General features: G+C 30.6%; 1 protein-coding gene across 1 annotated transcript in view; it reads left to right on the top strand.

Moving 5' to 3' along the window:
- The first annotated feature begins 310 nt into the window (after positions 1-310).
- MS3_00001854 (uncharacterized protein) overlaps positions 311-20,625 on the top strand; it is a 62,299-nt gene continuing 41,984 nt past the window's right edge. Inside the window, exon 1 of the mRNA XM_051209358.1 lies at positions 311-2,055. Coding sequence (XP_051074811.1) covers positions 394-2,055 — 1,662 coding nt within the window. The 5' untranslated portion in view covers positions 311-393. The remainder of the gene's footprint in view (positions 2,056-20,625) is intronic.

Raw genomic sequence — 20,625 nt, 5'->3', positions numbered from 1 at the left:
ACCCTTAGTCTAACGTAAAACCTGTTCATATTGACGAATGGATTGTCTAAACCTCAGTGAAATTTTATTTGCACTACCCAATGGTTTCATTTTTGATACAACATGTGAAAGGGATAAGGACCATTGTTACCTTACCCTTACAACTGCAGAATGAGTCTATACAAATTAAGTTTGGGTTCAATTTTTCTACTGAAATAACCTTTTATTTTCAGACCTTAACTTTTCAGTTTTCATGCAGAATAACATTTGAGATACGAATTTGCTTTGTTTTACGGAGTCACTTAGTATCTGTATCACAGTAGCTTATGACGTACTTTTTTAAACAGACATTGAGTATCGTGAATTCGTCATTCATAAATCACAGTTAAAGGCAGTTTAATGAATTAAAATATTATGCCAAGAGGTGTTATGATACATGCCATGCATCAATTTAATGAGTTCAATGACACTTATATCGATAACAAATACGATATATCTGACGAGCAATATTATTATGGCTCTAACAAACGCAAAAGGAAAACTGCTGCACCTCAGAAACGTGAACCAACAGAAGAAGACTCAAGGGAAGATGTCAAAATGATATTTAAAAATTCACCATTTGGCCCTATAAATTTGGTTACAAAAGAAAATAATGTTCTTCCTTCCTCTTTAAATGGTACAGAACGCTCAAGTGAAATATTAAGTGATGGCAATATAACTGCATCTCCGGAACATGTTAAACTTTATGCTGCTATGTTAAATTATTTTCTTTTGAAGTATAAAACGTCGAATGATTTAAAAAGTGGATCGTTTTCTACGTGCCCATCATTAGCGGAAGTCAATCATGGTTTCGATAAAACATCAGGCAGTTCTCTTTCCAACAATCTGTCAAACTTATTTTATTCGACCCATTTGAATCATTCTACAAATCCTGTGACAGTTACTTCAAACAAGCAAAGCCCTTCTAATGGATCTTATAATGATGAGCTCTACTACTCAAATTCTAAAGACATTGATAAACTTTACAAGTACATTTCTACAAAATATGAAGCGTACTTAGATTGGCGGCAGAATGTTATAAATTCTATTAGCACTTGCATAACTAATATACCTGTTCCAAAATCTAATTGTCCAAATTATGAAGCCATGTCTGTTTGTTATAAGTCGTTAATAGACAGAGCTTACGCTTTACAACAATCTGTGGAATTATATTTTGGAATGATCCAAAATTCTCTCTCTTATAATTCACTTCCACACCAACATTTAGATGATGTCACTATAAATTCTCCAGTTCACAATCCCACTTGGGGTGGACAGACAAATAATATCACTAACTTTCCAGTTCAACCACCGTACACCTCAAGCTCATATTCTTCAGTAAATTTGTCGGCTGTTCTTACCGATATTTTTCAGTCTAATAACACTGCAGTCAGTAATCAAGAGTTGATTAATGAGTACAAACGAGTTTCCGGTGTGGCTTTTGAACAGTCTAACCAGCTTCCGAGTACTTATGTATCTGAGAGTCAAGCCCAAACCAGTTTACAGTTACCAGTGGACTTGACAAACTCAGAAAAAAATAAAACCACCGATCCCTTTATTTTAACTTTGCCATCACATGTTGAGGCAAAAGCACACAACTCAGATAAGTCAAATAAAGAAAACCATGACTATTCCGCAAACAAAGAACTCGATAGGTGTGATCCAGCACAAAAGTCTGAACACAGTCGAATTCCAACTCTGAAAGGAGATGGAGAATATGCATTCTCAAATGCTACTGAACACAACATGGTTTCTAACGTCGATGTTCGAAATGGTTTTGTTTCTCAAAATCTAAAGCACGCAGCCAGCAATATGCTATGTAGCTCAATTATTAATTGCTCTCCAAGATCTAATATAAATATAAGAAAAAAGGTTTATTTTAAGTCAAAGCGTGTAAAAAAATCATTTACATCAAATTCGGTGCAGAACAACAGCAACGTTTGTCCGGAAAACTCCTCTCCTAAGAAATCCAATTTCAGAGGGACTAGCGAGGAGGAAAATAAAGTAGCTCCTAATTTCAAACCAATTGAAGTGAATGTAAGTTATCGTTTATAATAACATACAGTTTGGTAGAATTAGGGAATATAGCTTTGGTTAATGACAAAATCAGCAAAACGTTCAGTGATTGTCGTTAGTTCTTTGTTTGTGTTTATAAGGTGCCATGAACAGGTCTTATATGAATTTTTAAAAGTCTAGAGTTTAATTTCAAATGTAAGTTAATCTTTCAGGTCTATGCGACTTCCTTGTGTTTCACATTTTGTCAAGCCAGAGAATCAGATTAAATATAGCAAACCGTTTAAAGGAAAACCTAAATCTTTCTAAGTAAAGATAAATAAGAAATGAAAAAACGCAGTTTACAAAGAAAAACTTAATCTTCTGGTAGGTTTTAGCACAACGAGCCTATGAGAAGTAAAATGTCTTAAACACCTATTCCGGTTTCAGTGTTTTTACTTATCGTTTAGCAACTTATGTAAAAACTGCCATGAAGTGAAAACGTCATAAAACGATTTGAAAAACATGAGTAATATAAAGTTGGTTTCCAGCTTTTAACTCAATGGTGCAATGGGAAAGCAACAGTTACATATCTTATGAACTTTGTCTTCAATTTATCGTAAAATCGTAGACATGTACTTTTCTAGAGTGAAAAATTAAAGACAACAGAATCACTAAGTGCTTTGTATGTTTTGAGAGATCTCTAGTTCATACATGTTTATATCAAGAGTTATCCTCATAAAAGAAGTCATTCGTCATTAGAGTTTTTTAACAATATTTTGTGCTAAAGTTGAGGGAAAAACCGACAAATTAAGATCAATAAGTGTCACGTTTGTTTTTATATTGCCGTACTGAGGTATTTCTGGGTAGTATTTCACTTTCATTACATAATTAAGTTACACCACGTGCGTTTTTCATTCTCATAAATGATAGGTGACGAATCAGTTTCACTTTTTATGGCATATGTTGCTCTTAATAAATGTTGTTTTTAAATACAACTGACCTCAAAAATTGATTGTAAAGGTTTTTAACCCTACCATATGTGCGCATATCACTTGTTTACACTTTAGAGTAGTAAAGTAGTTTCCAAAATTCCTACTTTACTTTGAACAACTTGTAAATGTTTCTTTAACCTTATGTATGCCTCGTTTATTGAAATCAAAACAGTCTTGGTGACTTGTAAACCAGAACTATATGTTCTTAATCGTTTAAGATGTGTAAAGTAAAGGTAACGCAGATACGTCATTCTGTTCTGTATTTCGTCAGGCATTTCAAGCTCAAAGACTGGCACGATCCTATACAAACAAGGGGAATGTGTTGGCCGTTATACTTCATTTTCAACAAGTATGCTAATTAATTCCAAAAGAATAGTAGACTAGACTACCGCAGTCCTGATCGTTTAATATATTGACAATTTACCTGCTTTGATTCATAAATAACTTGACGACCTTATTTATTCAGTCCGTTTATCATAAAAAATGGATGTTACCTACTGAATTTGTTATTCGTAAAGTCTAGCAAGAATGACGACTTATGTTTAATTTTTATCACGTTCTGATGAGTGACATGTATTTATCTGGACTTTCATTGCATTTTTCTGAAACTGTTTGAGAAAACATATTTAAGTCATAAAATTTGCTTTCAGGCAGGATAAAATTCCACAAAAGCTTTCTCAAACCTCAGCCAATCTTAAAAACTTTCAAGTAACAAAATGACATTTTTTGTGGCTTTTCTTCTGTTCTAAATGTATTCGGGAAACATGTTGAATTCGCAAGCTTTTTGCAGAATTTTCTCTCGATGTAGCACTCTAGAACCAAGAGGCAAGTAAATTAGCCTTTTTCTTTTTAAAGGCATCTGTAATCACATGGTGGTGATCAATGTCATGTGTATCAAGTCCTTTTTGGTGCATATCGAATGCTATCGATTGAGTTGAAATGTGGCCACCATCCTGTTGACTACCTCCAACCACCATCTAAAGGCGTCTGTACATATTGTTTTCTTAATTTTATTATATCATATTTAAACTAGCTTTAAAATCTTTACTGTACCGGATTTAAAACGAGAATCTCTAGGACATCAACCAGAGAAAGGGTTTTACCAAGACAATTCTATATTAAATGGACAAAGCGTCTTTTGAACAAAATAGTTATTCCTTGGTAACAAATAATATTTTATTGGATTAGGCGTGTTTTAAGTAAACTGTTTTACTGCAAAGCATGGTTTTCAGGAGAATCCAGTATAGATTAAATCATTCCCAATATCACATAACATGCTAATATTAAACCGTTAATTTTTTCATAGCTTTTAAAATATAATCATTGAAAAAATGAATTACTGTCCGTAAGAATCCTTCTACTTCGTGAAGTTTCTATTTGTTTAATTGCTCAGTTTATCGATTATAATATATAGAAGTGACTTTTTATGTTCTTTCATTTATTTTACTTTTAGTAATATCAAAAATAAATCAAGTTTGATAAATATGGCTTATAAAACAGTCATCCATTTAAGATAGAGGAAAGAAACCGTTAAAATCTAAGTTATATACAATAAAATGAATGATAAATATTTGTATGGATCTAAAACAATCAAGTTTTTTTGTTAGTGGTTGGGCTGTCGGTTTTATTGATATTTAGAAAATGATTTACTGTTCAGCAGGCCTTTATAATATTAACTCATGTATGATAAGTAAATATATCTTTTTAGTTAGGAATGATAAAATATAGCACAGTTAATTAATAAAACGAGTATAAACTAGGTGGAGAAGTGTCCAAGTATTACTGTCAGGGAACAGTACACACGCCTCAGTAAAACACCTAAGCTACGAAAATAAAACTTCTTAGGACACAAAGAGATTATTAATTTTTATTGGCACCAATTTTAAAATTTTCTTATTCAACTATCAAATAAAATATTGTAAAGTTGAATAAAAGTCAAAAACCCAAAATGGCTCTAGTGTAAATGGATAAAGGAAGTCTTAACTGTTGTTTGGGGGCTTTTCATGAACAGTAATAAATATATTTAGAGAAACAATCGACACTATGGATAACGCTCATTGAAAGCATATGTAGTCTGCTAATTGAAGGAACTTCGGAAGTATTTGAATCTGATAAATTCGATCAATTTTGAGTCATATTATTTGATTGATTGTATTCAAACAGCCTAACTATCTTAATGGCCCAAACCAGGTTATTTTATTAAACGATTTGTGAAGAAGATCTACATTATGTGTCCACTTGAAATTATTTGATCATTTGACTTTCATCTATTCTATTCATTAAATGAACCAACGAAGTAATTTTATCCATCTAGGTGATGTAACAGATATTTCATATTTTTATTCCTATTAGTTATTTCATAACTGATATCTAATCATTGTACTACCGTTTCTGTAAGTTGTGATATTTCGATTATTTTAATATAAACCTTACTGGTCATTATATGAAATAAACTAATTATTCAGAAATTTCAATTCTTTTAATTTAGTAAACAATCATAAATGATAGAAGAATAAGACATTTTGAAAACAATTAGCTCTAAGTCAACATAATATAAAAAATCGGACGTATTTATTCTATATTCTAGATAGAAATTAGTCGTAAAAACGCAATTACGAATACTTAGAACTCATCACTAAGCAAATTAACAACCCATCAAGTTCACTTGGATATCATTCAGAGATCATACATGTGAAAGAAGGGAAATATTGTTGGTAAACTCTATATAACCTTTATCAATTTTTTTTAAAAATCTATTATTTAAGATGAATTAATATTTAGATTTTTTAAAAAGTAATATACTCGTATGGCAACATTTACTTATATGTAAGACATACTACTTAAAACTTAGGCATAAAATATTTTCAAATGACTGATTATTTGTCCTTAAAAGAAAACATATTTATATGTGAGCATATTATTATTATGATTATGATTAGGTTGCCAATTAATTCTATTATAAATGTTATATTGCTTGTTTTAACTTAAACCTGCGGGTGTTAGTTAGCATTATGCACAGATTTTATAAAAAATCAGTTGATTGAAATGAATAAAAAAAAAGAAATAAAATAATTATGATTAAATTAATTCAGTGAAACAAAAAACAGAAGAAAACTATCAAACAGTATTATGAGTAGAACAAAAGAAAAATAAATAGATGAGGCCAAACTATTTCGAATATCATTTTACTATTATTATTATTATTGCTATTAGTGTTATTATTATGAGATGATTTGGCCTTAACACATTGAGGACTGAATATGTGCACTTGTAATCATTTCTATAAATTACTTTAGTTATTATAATTTCTCAGAATTTCTCTTAATTTTTGTGTGTAAATGTCTATTTGGTTTGACTAAATAAAATACAGCTGATTTGTGAAGTGGTATGAAGAAATTAGAACTCGTCTTAAAATGTTAATGTCTATTTTTTTTGTTGAAAAAATATACTTACTCAATATTCAGTAAACTAGTGTGAAACATGTTTTATTTTAATGAGAAACTATTGGGATTAATGATTAGTTGTGCTGTAACCACCGACTGCCCCGACGTGCAATGTTTTATGGTGTAGGAGTAGGTTGGAAGAAAGCTAGGGGTGGCCAGACCAAAACATGGCACAAATCCATGAAGTCACTGACAAGTGGACTGAGTCATGTTGGTAGGTGTAGACTACCTGGTTGGGATCCGCGAGATGATGGCAACCGATGGTTAGAGATCTTGAATGACATGACTCGAAATCGTTTGCAAAAGCGTAGGTGCATCCACTCTTTGTGTTTTCCCGAATTCGAACCTTCTGAATTCTCCTTGTCTCCTTTTTTTCTCTTTCCAATTTTGTTTCACTGAATTATACTCTTGGAATAAGATCTTCAAACCCTGATTTTTCTGATTACTGCTTATACTTTTACCACCTTTACCACAAAGGGATTCGAATTGACAATTGTATCTGTATGCTAATGTGGTATGGCAACTCGAACTGATGTACACACGTACGAAGTTCTATGTGGTTGCTGACTGACTGACTGAACTTTAATGTTCCTGGATCTTTAAATGATATTTCTATGGATGAAAAGTTAATGATGTACAAAAGTTGCTTGAAACTAGAAAATAACTAGTATTTAAAATGACCTATTATGTCATTGAATAAAAAGCGATAATGCAACTGAGAAAATTTTCTTTTCGGCAGAATCATCGGCTTAGGCTGTACATTCATATTTACAGTTGCTTGATAAATATATACGTCTATAGAAAGATTAAAAATATTGGATCATAAAGTGATTTGTGATTAAAAATACCAAATGAGGTTTCGCAATAATCACAAGTTTAGAAAAAGGAGGATAAAAACAAATTAAGGGTCAGAACTATGAAAGATGAATATGAAGAAAAATGAAAACCGTAAAGGTCATAATAATAATAATAACTGATATAATCATGAAAAATTGTTAAAGAATAATAATAACTGATTGCAGCTTAAAATTACGAAACAATAATAAAAACACAACAAGACCTAAACGTACTATGCAAGGGAATTAGGGCCAAGAGAGGATGAGAGGTTGGACGTATCGTTTTTTTACGCACAGTTCGGATTTAAATTGCTGAATGGCCAACGTCTCATTAGTGCACAAGTTTCTAATTCGGCTTCACTTCAATCCAGTTTCTTTGATTGTGTAGATTTTGAAGGGAGACTCCTTTGAATTGACATATGCAGAGTTGATTAGGTGTTCTTGTATTGAACTGGTGACTGTTTTGCATTCTTTTAAAAGCCACGTCAGATAATTTTTTGAGATGCATTTGTACAGCGATCGCTTTGCGTGGCTAATGTAACATGTAAGTAAATTTATTGATTCACATCAATGTAGCCCAAAGCGGAAGCTAATCCTTAACACATCTGTGAATAGTAAGCTGTCTTGAGAAGACAGTATGAAGCTAAGCTGAATAAAATATTTTATTCAAGGATTTTGAAACCGATTTATTCAAGATTTCGGCAGCCGTGTCTCCTTTAAACTCGATATTATTAGAAACAGTTTTCTTTTGAGTTTTCAGTGCTTTTACAAGATATTATCTTGGTGTTAACTTCCTATCAGCAAATCCAGGTGGACAACCATTTATGATGACCATCTGTAAAAGTTGAAATAATTCGTCATTTGTTGTATCATTAGAACATATTTGCCTAGTCCTCAAGGATAAAGAGTGAATTAAGTTTCTCTTCCTACTGATGGGGACTCAGACATCAAATAAATATTAATATGAATGTACAGCTTAAGTAAATGATTTCATTGGAAAAAAATTTTCGTCACTGAAATAACTAGGATTGAAAAGCTTTTAAAAAGAAAAACTGAAAACGAAAAATTATGAGATAGAAATACTCCACAAAAACAACTCATGAAGCAATAAATCTATATCAACTCTGAAAATAAACACACATTTATGTAAATTATCGAGTTAACTGAGTCAGATGTTGTATGGGGGTGATCATAGTGGATTTGTGTAATTATTGAATTACTATAATTTTAAAGATTTGCTTTATTTGTTTCATCTCCCACTTTTGTTGTATCTGGATTTGTATCAGAAAGAATTTCTTGTAGATATTATAGTAATTCCAATAGTTGAGATCATGAGATAGTAACTCACTGAAGACAGTGGTGGATGTGTTGCTCAATTTCGTGGATTAGTTGAAGTTAGACATTAACACCATTGGATGCCGGGTCAGTGGTCTAGAGGTTCGCGTGTGAGACCGATAAGTCCTGGGTTCAAGTCTCGCGAGCCGGGATCGTGGATACGTACTGCTGAGGAGTCCCACAATAAGACGAAACGGCCGTCCAGTGCTTCTAGGTTTTTCATGATGGTCTGACTTTAATCGACTCAGTATCTGAATTTGCCCAAACCCCCTCCTTTATCCGGGCTTGGGACCAGCAGTAGCCCCCGTAGGGACTCCGGATGGAGTTAGTTTAAGATATAGGGTACATTTATTTGTAGGGTTACAGTTCACAAGAACATAAATAAGAAAGTTAAACTCGAAACAATTGAGATATTAAAAAAAACAAAGAGATATGCGAAAAGTATTGTAATACTCTAAAGCTAGAGAAAGACAGTAAATGAATTCTGGCTATTGTAATCGGTTCCAAAGTTTGGCAATTTTGGTTTACAACCATTAATATGTATAGTCTAGAAAATTCAACTTAAGTTTTTATCTCTTAAAATAGTTGTCACTGCTTCCCTGAGCTTGTTTGTAAACTATCTGAAAATAAATATTGTGGCAAACAATCTTGAACTGTTGATCAAAGTATCTATCATCTTTAATACAAGTGAAATATTAAAGCAGTAATATACTTAATTCATTTTTGTATTGGTTGTTTGTATCTTCCCATAGATGTTTAGGACTGCAATATATCAATCTCTTTTTGAGATATGTGCATCGTGCGCGGATTGTCTCAATATTACTATAAGTCACTGGTATTATAAGCAGAGATTTATATGTATGTATTATCTTGATTGATATCAAGTTAATAAGCCATAAACTTTGAATCATCTATATTATCATTTTAGTCTTATTAATAAAACGTGAAATAATTAGTACATCATGAGATGTAAAAATACATTACATGAGAAAAAGTGATAATGTCATAAAGAAGCAGAAGTAAGGAAAACCACATAATTAGAACAGAAATAGAGATTATTAAAGAATACAGTTCGAATGCGAAAAAAATTCGTCCAGTTAGAAGATATATTTTACTGTTTATGAAATATATTGTAGATGTCCATGACAGAGATGTTACTATCTTATGTTCTAAGCCCTGTATGATAATGTCTCTTTGATGTTTTCCAAAACTTAATCTATGGAGCCATGATAAATCAATAGATACTAACTTAATTTCACTATCTATCATTCAGTAATGTCATACCTTCCTTCAACATCATTAAAAACATTCATTTGTTATGTCATAAAGTTATTAGATCTAATAAATATCCTTGTAATTTATTTTCATCTCAAGTTGAACAAACACAAGCAATGGTTTATTTTTCATACAGGATAAGTATAAGAATTTTTCTTTTCCCTTATCAATTGTTCCTCACTGATTTTCTTTGCATACTTTTGTCCAATTGATGATGTATTATTCTCAATAAGAAAGAAAGAAAACAATTATTCCACTTATTCTTACTTATCATTACCACTTAGATGATTATTTAATTTTTAAGGTTACCTAATCATATTTACCTCTATTTCTTTTCTTTTCTTTTCTTTCGTTTTTTTTCTATGACCTAGAATACAAAACAAAACAAAAATGTGTTGTCTCATTAGGGAAATTCTTCCCTTTTTTTCATTTTATTCACTAAATTTATCATATACATGCACAATGGAATGCATGTATGTGAGATATTGTAAATTGGGCATAAATTAGTGGTTTCTCATTTATAATTGATGACTAATTCTAAATTCTTACAAATTGAACATTGTAGATATTATTATTATAATCATTATGCAATACTACTATTATTTATTATCCTTAACTCAAGTATTATTCGGTCTGACAAGTATTATTAATTCTTTTCTTAGGTTCTAATATTACTCAAATCACATTAACATGAAAGTAATTTTCAGCTATCCTACCAAATGATGCATATTTTAAGAGTAATAGAAAGAACAAGAATAAAATAGAAATTTATTATTGGACTTATTTACTCAATGAAAAAGTTACCCACTTAACCATTATATTCTACATAAGTAATTAATATATATATATATATATACGTTTTAAATTTTAATGTTTCATTTCATCATTCTGTCATTATTTATTCTTTACTGTTAGGCATCATTAGTATACTTTTCAACTTAAATCATTTCTCAAGTATTCATTACTTAATCATTTACATTTTTTTTATAGTTTGCACTAAAAAAAACATTTCTTCCTTTACTACTATTTATCTACTGTTCTATATATTCACTTGATTTGGTTAACTATTGGCAATGTGAAATAGAATTCTATCAACAAAGTTAATAACAATGAGAAAACTGGATGAAATTTCTTTTTTTCCTATTTTATGGTTAAAATAGTTGTTATTACTATTCTTTCATTCTCTTTTAGTTTATTTCATTTTGTTTTTGTGTTGTTTTACTCTCTCTCTCTCTCCCTCTTATTCTTCTGATCATATACACGCACGTACATGTATATACATAAATGTATTTGACTATTTCTTGAAATAAATGAATTATTTACCTGATATCAGTTATTGAATTGTTTCCCTCTTGATATTGTCCAATGAATTTTTTTTCTCCTCTCTGATTAACAATCCTATTGCAAAGTAATAGTAATAAAGGGAAACAAAATAATACCACTTCATTATAATTCATTCAAATGAATTCAAGTAGGTTTGCACAATTTACTCTATTTTTTTATATATTTCATTCAACCACTTTTCTTTCCTTTCTCCTCCTGTTCTTCTTGCTTATCCGATTAGGTTTTATATATATTCATACATACAAATGTACACACCGCCACACAACGTAATGTATATAGTTTTACATGCATTAGAAGTTAGTAGCTTCATAATAACTTGCTTTGATTTATTTTAAGGTTATCTCATTTTCTTCAACCTGGTTCTATTTAACCCATAATTATGGTAAAAATCTTATCGATAACGATTGAATTCATGTTAATTCATTTTCATAGTTTCCTAGGCATAATTTAGTAATGTAAAACTGCTTCAAAGGGAGCAGGTAATTAAGTTTTCCTTATTAAAGAAGGCAAATCATGAAGAGAATTGTTTATATCAACCAGAATAAGTGTTTAGAATGAAGTTAGCTTCAAGTAGTTCATAAAAGAAATAGAATACATACATATATTTATATATAAGTTTACAGACACCTATGATAGGTTGTATATATACATATTCATTAACATACCGAAGCTTGTTGACCTCATGGTTTCTTTTTTGTTGTTTCCTCACTTGGCTTTGTTTTCAATTTTCAATTATTCTTTTAAAACATTTTGTTCTTTGGAATCTTTAGAGTTGTCTACTTCTTAGCTTGTTTAAAGAAAGAAAAAACAAGAGTATAACTAATTTCCATTTTCAATTTATTGAAATAAAGTAGATAAATCAACGTATTGGTAATTTGATTTAAATTGAAGTAATACTACTATAATTATTATTATTACCTTTAGTAGTAATAACAAGGTAGATATATATAATAGTGATATGAATCTTTCTAAAATAATTACATTTATACAATATAATAAATTAACGTTTAAACTGAATGATGATTCTTAATATTAAACATATTTAACCGAGGATGATAGATATCTCATCTATTTTAAGAGTAATTTAGACCGTTAGGCAAAAATAGATAGTGGCTAGCAGTGGAATTCAGGAAGCGCGTTTAGTCTTATTTGAGACTCGTCAGTTGGATGTGCCTACATCTCAGAGTAGATGTTCACATATTAAAACGCTTGTGATTTAAGGCTATATCTGGGCGATCCGCACAGGATGTACATATGACAATAAGAGACTGATCAGTTGTAGCCCTAAATAACAATTGAAAGATACAAGTAAAACAAAACCAAGTGAATTTAATTTAGATTGTGTTTAAAATATAATGAAAAAGGTATATATTTAATTGGACATCTTTTTACAGAATCGTACATGATGTATGGCGTTCGTTGACTTAAAGGTTGAGAGAAAAAGATTCTTGAAATGTAATTGGTTTACTTGTATTAGTAAAGTCACTTCATATGATCCTAAATAAACTTCCTGTTGAAATTACTGATTCTGCGAATCGGCAGATAGTACTCTCTTTAATCATTTGGTGCTTCACATGTATTGTACAAAGAACATTTACTGTGGTGACTGTTATATTCAGTTTGTTTCATTCTATATGAAAATAGCAGAGGGAAGGTATTATTTTTTATTTAATATATTTTATAAAGGTTGAATGTTGTTGAATATAGTAGCTACATCTGTTTCTGATTAATGGATTCATAATTTGTAGACGGTATACTTCACGGATCGACATCAACCGAGGTATCATTGTAAAACTGAGAACACTAGATACTTGTTCCGTCCTATTATATGATTCATCAGTAGCAATCCCTTGTGATGTCTCTAGGGATCGGACGTGATGAGCAAGTCATCTTTATATCATTGAGTTGAAATAATCGCTATTTCGTCCGCCTACAAATGTTTGACCACAGTTATGCGGAACCAGAATTATATCATTGTACCAAATGGTTAATGACGTTTTATCTGTTTGACAGTACTGTTATGGTCGGATGAATATTTCACTGAGTAGATTGACATTTAATCCCTAAGTGGACATTTGTTGAGAAACAGAGACATTGGTCACATAACAGAATAAATAAGCAAATTAAAAATGTCATCACTACAAATAAAATATATCGAAGGTGGTATAAATTTTAGATGCATGACTCTTTAAAATGATCAATCAAAGATTGAAAAAAAAGCTTTTCAAAACCACCAGTTACCTTCACTTCTGTCCATCATTTAAACAAACGTATCATAAATGATTTTTTATAAAACAATGATATTAGGCCAAAACAAGAAATAAATTATTTGGGAATTAGGAATATAATTCCTAATGAAAGTACAGAAATATATTCATTATTCGTTATTTTACTGAAAATAGCACAAAGAGTTTCCTAATCTGCTGTACATTGTTGTGGTATTCATCACTAAATAATGGCATAAAGATATATTGTTTTCTGATTACATTTTTTCGTTACTGGTTCATATGCATTATGGTCGATTAGTAAATTTAAGTGAGGGTTGAAACCGAAAAAACTTTAAGTTTGACAGTTTCGTTTTCAGATATATATTATTAAATTTCTACCCAATACTCAATTTATTTGAAACTATCAAGTACAATCTTGACATACTACAGATCATTGTTGAACAATCAATTGAATGAAACTCGTCACTATACAGTAACTTCATTGACTACGAGAATGCGTTCGATAATGTATATAGGAGAAGATTGCAGAACCTTCTTCGACATTATAATGTGACTGAGAAAATCGTCAACGTCATACAGAATTCATACGACAGACTATACTGAAAAATCGTTCATGGAGGACAGCCAACAAATGCATTCGAAGGGAGGACCGGAGTCAGACAAGTCTACTTAGTCTCACCTTTTCTCTTTCTTCTGTTGGTTGGCTGTATTATGAACACCTCCACATATGGGTGGGTGGGGGGTGGAAAATGGAATACAGTGGGTAGGTTGGATGCAACTAGACGATTTGAACTTCACAGATTGCCTAGCTCTTCCATCTCATACACACCAACGAATGCAGATGAATACGACTAGTGTAGCAGCAGTCTCTGTAGCGGTAGTTCTAAACAAACACATGGCATAAACCAACATTCTCAAATACCACACGGAGAACATCAACCAAATCAATCACACTTGATGGAGAAGCTCTGGGAGATGTGGAAACTTTCACCTACCTGATCAGCATCATCGATGAACAAAGAGGATCGGAAGTTGATATGAAAGTATAGGTTGGCGAAACTAGGGTACTGTCATCCAATATCAGAGTCAGGATCTTCAATACGAATGTCAAGACAGTTGTAGTGTATGGAGATGAGACGTGGAGAACTACTACAACTATCATCAAATAGGTACAAGGATTTTAAAAAACAGTTGTCTACACGAGATGCTCTATGTCGGTTCACTGGATACTGGTATAAACAACGTACTGTGGGAGAGAACAAAGCAGCTTCGAGCTGAAGAGGAGATTGTAAGCAGACGCTGAGAGTGGATGGAATATATATTACATAAATTATCAAACTGTATCATGTGGTAATTCCTAACATGGAGTTGTGAAGGTGAAGGGAAAGAAAGTGACGAACGATCATGTTGTGTTGGGAATTGAAGATGGATATGGAAAGAATGAATAGGAATTAGAAACGATTTGGGAGGAGTGCTCGGGACAGGATTGGTTGTTGGATAGCCTTTGCTCTTCCTCGAGGGGTAGCATGTATATGTTAGTAAGTAAATATGTAAGTACGTTAGTGGTTACTAGATAAATTAAATGTTCATCTTTCGTTTCAATTAACATCCATTAAGGTGCTATTATTTTCCAAACATTAGACCAAACACCCCTAAAATTTTACTGTTAGATGTCACCGAAAATTATGACTATTGTTTTATGAACTGTTTGTTTACTATTGCTTAATAATCAGAATATTATGTCTGGTATATTTATCAAACTACATTACCTTGACTCGGTTCGTTATACTCAAAGTAGAATATGAAATATTTGCGCATCAGTTTAAGTTGCCACAGCATATGAAAACAGAGAATTGGTAGAAGGGTATTGATGGCAACATTATTAATTCCGTTGTATTCTTGTGCAGTACGTCTAATTTCAATACTTCTCACTAAATAGTCTTCTTATAGCTAAGAATTGAAATTACTTACAATCTACCCATAATATAAAAATCTGTTAAATAATATATGGAGTGAATAATCATATTTATAACTTTGTTATTGAATAAAATTATCGAATCGAATGTTGAGTGGGGATAATTTAAATTCTTAGACAAACAGACTATAGTCCTGTAGGCTAATTAATATTATAAGTGGATTGCTTTTCTAATCAACTTTGTTTACCTGTAAGAAAGTTATTCTGTAAAAACGGCAATAGGATTTTTAAGTGTGATAAATTAGCAAAGTATTTATGATTAAAATTGTTCAGTAGAGTATTTTTTTGAGCTGTATTTAGTACATGATGTTCTGTTATACAGATGTTCATTATATATATTTATGTTGAAGTTCAGGATACTTTGACACAACATAATTGAATAAAAAATTTCTATAAGAAGGCTTAGACAAGTGCTCTTTTCAGAGAATAAATTGATAAACAATAAACTAGTAGCCTCAGGGATATATGCATACATTTATTCTTATATATGGATTACACTTAATCCGATGAACTCATACTGTTGTTTATCATGGATTTAAACTCTTGGGACATTCTCACATCTGCATGGGGGAACGACCTCAATTTTGGTATTTACATCTTTTAGGGAAACTTAGTTTTGTGCATGTATATCTATATTTCAATCTATATTTGGTTGAACTTTATGGTTAATAAATTGAATAGCAATATAATACGATATGATACTCTATTTTGTATGTTTGTTAATATGTATATATGTAAGTATGTATGTATATGTACACATATATCAATATAAACGTTTCCTTATATTCGAGTTTGAGAATAAATGAGGTCAACTAACTATGCTACAGGTTATAATACACAGAAGTCTATTCTTTAAACCATGTCATTTAAGATCTGTCACATGTGTATTCATCCGTAATACAATGATGTGTCAAAAAGTGCGTACGCTCCTTATTTTGATGTATGTGAATCCCATGATAGATAAAAGATAAACAATTATTTTTTGGCTATTTTTGATTTGTCTTATTTGTCTTTTATTTTTAATGAAAAAGAAAATAAATAAGAATTATCTATTAAATGTATCTTCTCTTTATTTCTATTTTCCTGTAATGTGCTCATGTAGCACAAGCAGTTTTAGTAGTTTAAATCGTACCTTATACCAAATAGGTTATCAATAATGTGTGGTATGTTAGAATATTATCTTTGTGTATACGAGAGCGTACGTGCATGATGAATTTCACACTCAAAAGAATAAATAAAAAGGGAGCGAGATGGGGAGAAATATATGACAAAAATAGTTTACATTACAATAATATCAGGTAAAGACTAATGCTTTCTGTACACAATGAGAGTTTAAGCTCATCATTGGTCTTGTTGATAAAAAAATACAAAAGGTTAATCCATTTTCATTTTCTGGTGTTAACCACGAAGATGATGTGAAGTTGAAAATAACTGAAAAATTAGAAGAATAAGCGTTTAGGTACATAAAAAGTCTAGATTGTGTTGCTCCGTTCATGCATTAATTATTTATAACTATTTTCCAGCCCCTGGATGAAGTATGATGCCTTTCTTGATTTTATTGCTTGACTTAATTTCTTGAATGGTACATTAGTATATGAGATAGGAACAGTTATGTAAAATGATAGAACATGAGGAAAGAAATAAGAATGATGATTGCAATATATATATATATATATATCTCGAGAGAGAGATGTGGATGCATATTTCATAAAATATTACTATGTATTGAAGTTAAATGTGTATGCATCATTTGGTTGAGATTTCACTATCTGAAATGCGAGTCATAGTGCGTGTACACCCTGATACATATTTATATTAATAGAGGCGAATCAAAGACACGACTCACGTTGGTATAAATAAGGAGACAAGTACGATATAATACAATAGTAAAAAGTGAAATGTTTTAAGAATACTCTGAAATATTTTTGGCCCCGACTCCTAGTGAATAATGAAGAGGGGTGACTGTTCCTATCTAATCCGCCACTAAAAACCAAGAAGCACTGAACGAGTAACGAGTAGCGCCAGGGTGTAATGTACAAGTTTCCTGAGGATGAAGTAATCTTCAACCAGAAGATACATCAAAGAAAAGAACTAACTCTAAAAACAAAAATAACAGTGCTATTTTCGATATATATCGTTTATCTTTCATATTTGCCTAATTAGTTATCTAAACAGATGATTAAAATAATGTGATAAGAATTTGTAATATTTGGTTGATCAGAATTCCAGCTACCACAAACTGTGCAAGTATGGAGCGAATTGATAGTAGGTCGATAAAGATAGTTGGATTACATGATTGTTTTATACCTTTCCTTTATTAGTTCACTTTTTACCGAGATGATTCTATAGGTAGTAGGGACTGACATTATGAATAAACGTTTAAGTTAACTTGTATTTATATCTGTTGGCTTAAATTATGCTTTAGAAACAAGACCAAAAGTCCTCCTTTATAACATTTTTTGCAGACTTAAAATTATGATATTTGAAAGTGTTGATTTACATTTCCTAGTCGTCGATGTACGTGACTTACGATTAAACTGTGAGGGAAAATCAATTATAATTACTTCATTATTTTTAAAGAGCTTTCTGAGATTGTTTCGTCAAAACATCATCTTGCATCATAAATTAACACCTACTCAACAACCATTGAAAACTAGAAAATATTACACAATCTTCCTAGTAGTTTTAAAACTCTAATCAATCGATTTTGCCTATCCAAATAGGACTTGAATTATCTCAGTAAGCATGGTATCTTTTAATTATTGATTTACATTCCTAATGTTTTTCATTTTCAGTTTTAGTTATATGTACGATAGTGAGTAAATGTTGTTATTTATCATTCTTGAATGATGAAGTTATCCGGTATTTCTGGTTTGCATTATTTTTTTTCAAATGATTTTAGTCCATCAAAAAAACAAAACAACAACTGAATATTCTTCATTTCCCATTGTTTTGATACTGTTATCTAGCCTATACTAAATAAATTAACATTATAAGCTTAATGTATTACTTATATTAATACTGTTATTAACACTAGCAGTATTCATTATAATACTTTAATAACAATAATTATTTGTTGATATTTTCATGACACTATCAACAATAATGGTAACTAAGATGTAAACAATCATGTGATGTTTATAATATTAATGATATACAAATAATAGGTTAATTAAGAAAATTACTTCAGTAATATTTATAACTGACTGAAGAAGTGTATAAGTTGTCTGGCTAGTGTGTTTAACACTATGTAAAAAACAAAAAAACTTCTACCAGCATTTGGTTAGCATTGAAAAAAAAATTTTTTTCTTTACATAATAAACATGTGGTTGATAAGCTTGCTACTAAGTTTTGGTAGATATAAACTAAATTCTAAATGCAAATGACCCACATTATATAAAAAGACAAAGAATCCTAGTAATTATCATGAATAATAAAATTCAAATAAATATATTAATATATTAAAAAAATATATTCGAATTATAACTGAAACTGCGGGTTAATTGTATTTATAAGATAATTGATAAATATTCGAGAATATGTTTAGATGGATACATGTGAGTAGAAACACAAACTATAAGATTGTTGCTTACTTAGTTGAATATAAATAAACAAATAAAAAAATTCTTTTTAAAATTTATTCTTAGTCGAATTATGCTTAAGCTTCAGTTGACATTATAATGTTTCTCGTATAATAGTAATGATGATAACAGTAATAATAGTCTATTTGAAACAGTTAAATCTTTCTAGAAATAAAAGTAACTATGGTTATGCAGAAAATAAATTAAATTGTTTATTTGCATTGTCTAACAGAATTAGTGATTGATATATCCATAAAAGGCTTTGACTACATAAACTAAGCATTCATTGTAAAGGGGTAATTCTATAGACTTAATTAAAAGAATGTGTTAATACTTGTTCATGAATAATACAAATTTCTTGAATAAGGAACTTAAACAACTAATCTGTCCAGGTTGTTACAAATGTATTTATCACGTCACTTACTTACTTACTTACTTACGCCTGTTACTACTCGTGAAGGAGCATAGGCCGCTCACCAGCATTCTCCATCCAATCCTATCCTGGGCAATCCTTTCCAGCTCTTTCCAGTTGTTATTCATCCTTTTCATATCTGCTTCTATTTCCTGACGTAATGTGTTCTTTGGCCTTCCTCTCTTCAGCTTCCCTACAGGATTTCAACTTGGGGCTTGCCTCGTGATGCAGTTTGATGATTTGCCTAATGTATGTCCTATTCACTTCCATCGTCTTTTCCTAATTTCCTCTTCAGCTGGAAGCTGGTTTATTCTCTCCCAGAGAAGGCTGTTGCTGGTGATATCCGGCCAATGGATGTTGAGTATCTTGCGTAGACAACTGTTTATAAATACTTGTATTTATTACGTAACATTTAGAAAATGTTTAGAAAGTTTCAACACAACTTATAAGAACGTTTACCAGTAGAAAAAAAAACCACATTTCATCTAGATGCTTCTTTTTACTAATAAAATTGTAATCCACATAATGAACTGAACAGATAACTCATATTTTGGTTTTGTAAACACTGAAATTTTTTTGACCTTAATAATGTCTAGTTCTGAGCAATTTACTTTGTTCAATTTAATATCTCAATTTAACAGATATCGATTAATTGTATAATGAAACCGATTCTAAATGTTTTATACAAATGAAGCAGATGTGATAAATAGAAATACTGTAGTTACACATATCTTTTCAATTATGTTATTTAGAATAATTAACCAATTTTGTATAGTTTCATTATAATAATATATTTTTTATATCCCAATTATTGGGAATGTTCAGTTTATTTAAATTTATCAAGTCAAACCTTGATAATGATACTTACATAATGAGACATGTTAGTCATGGTCTAAAACACATAATATAATGACCAAACAATATTATAGGTTACAACTATCTTTACCAATTATGGTTGAAATTTACTAAATTTATGGAAATAGAAAGTTTTGTAAAAGAAAATGAAATTATAGTAAATAATCTGAAACAAAATGTTCCTAGTTGATCTTCATGTTGAAAGAGATGAAGCGTGTATAATGTATGATTCCAACGAAGTATAGAATAGCATTTTCACCAGAGTGTAGTTAATCCTATTTCAAGTTTAACCGTATCAATTTTCCCCTTATTGTTTTTTTTTCTTTTGTACTAAAG

The sequence above is a fragment of the Schistosoma haematobium genome, chromosome 1 (genome assembly GCF_000699445.3).
Source record: "Schistosoma haematobium chromosome 1, whole genome shotgun sequence".
Taxonomy (NCBI): domain Eukaryota; kingdom Metazoa; phylum Platyhelminthes; class Trematoda; order Strigeidida; family Schistosomatidae; genus Schistosoma; species Schistosoma haematobium.
Note: the sequence above shows the minus strand (reverse complement) of the source record. Positions and strands in the feature narration are given on the sequence as shown.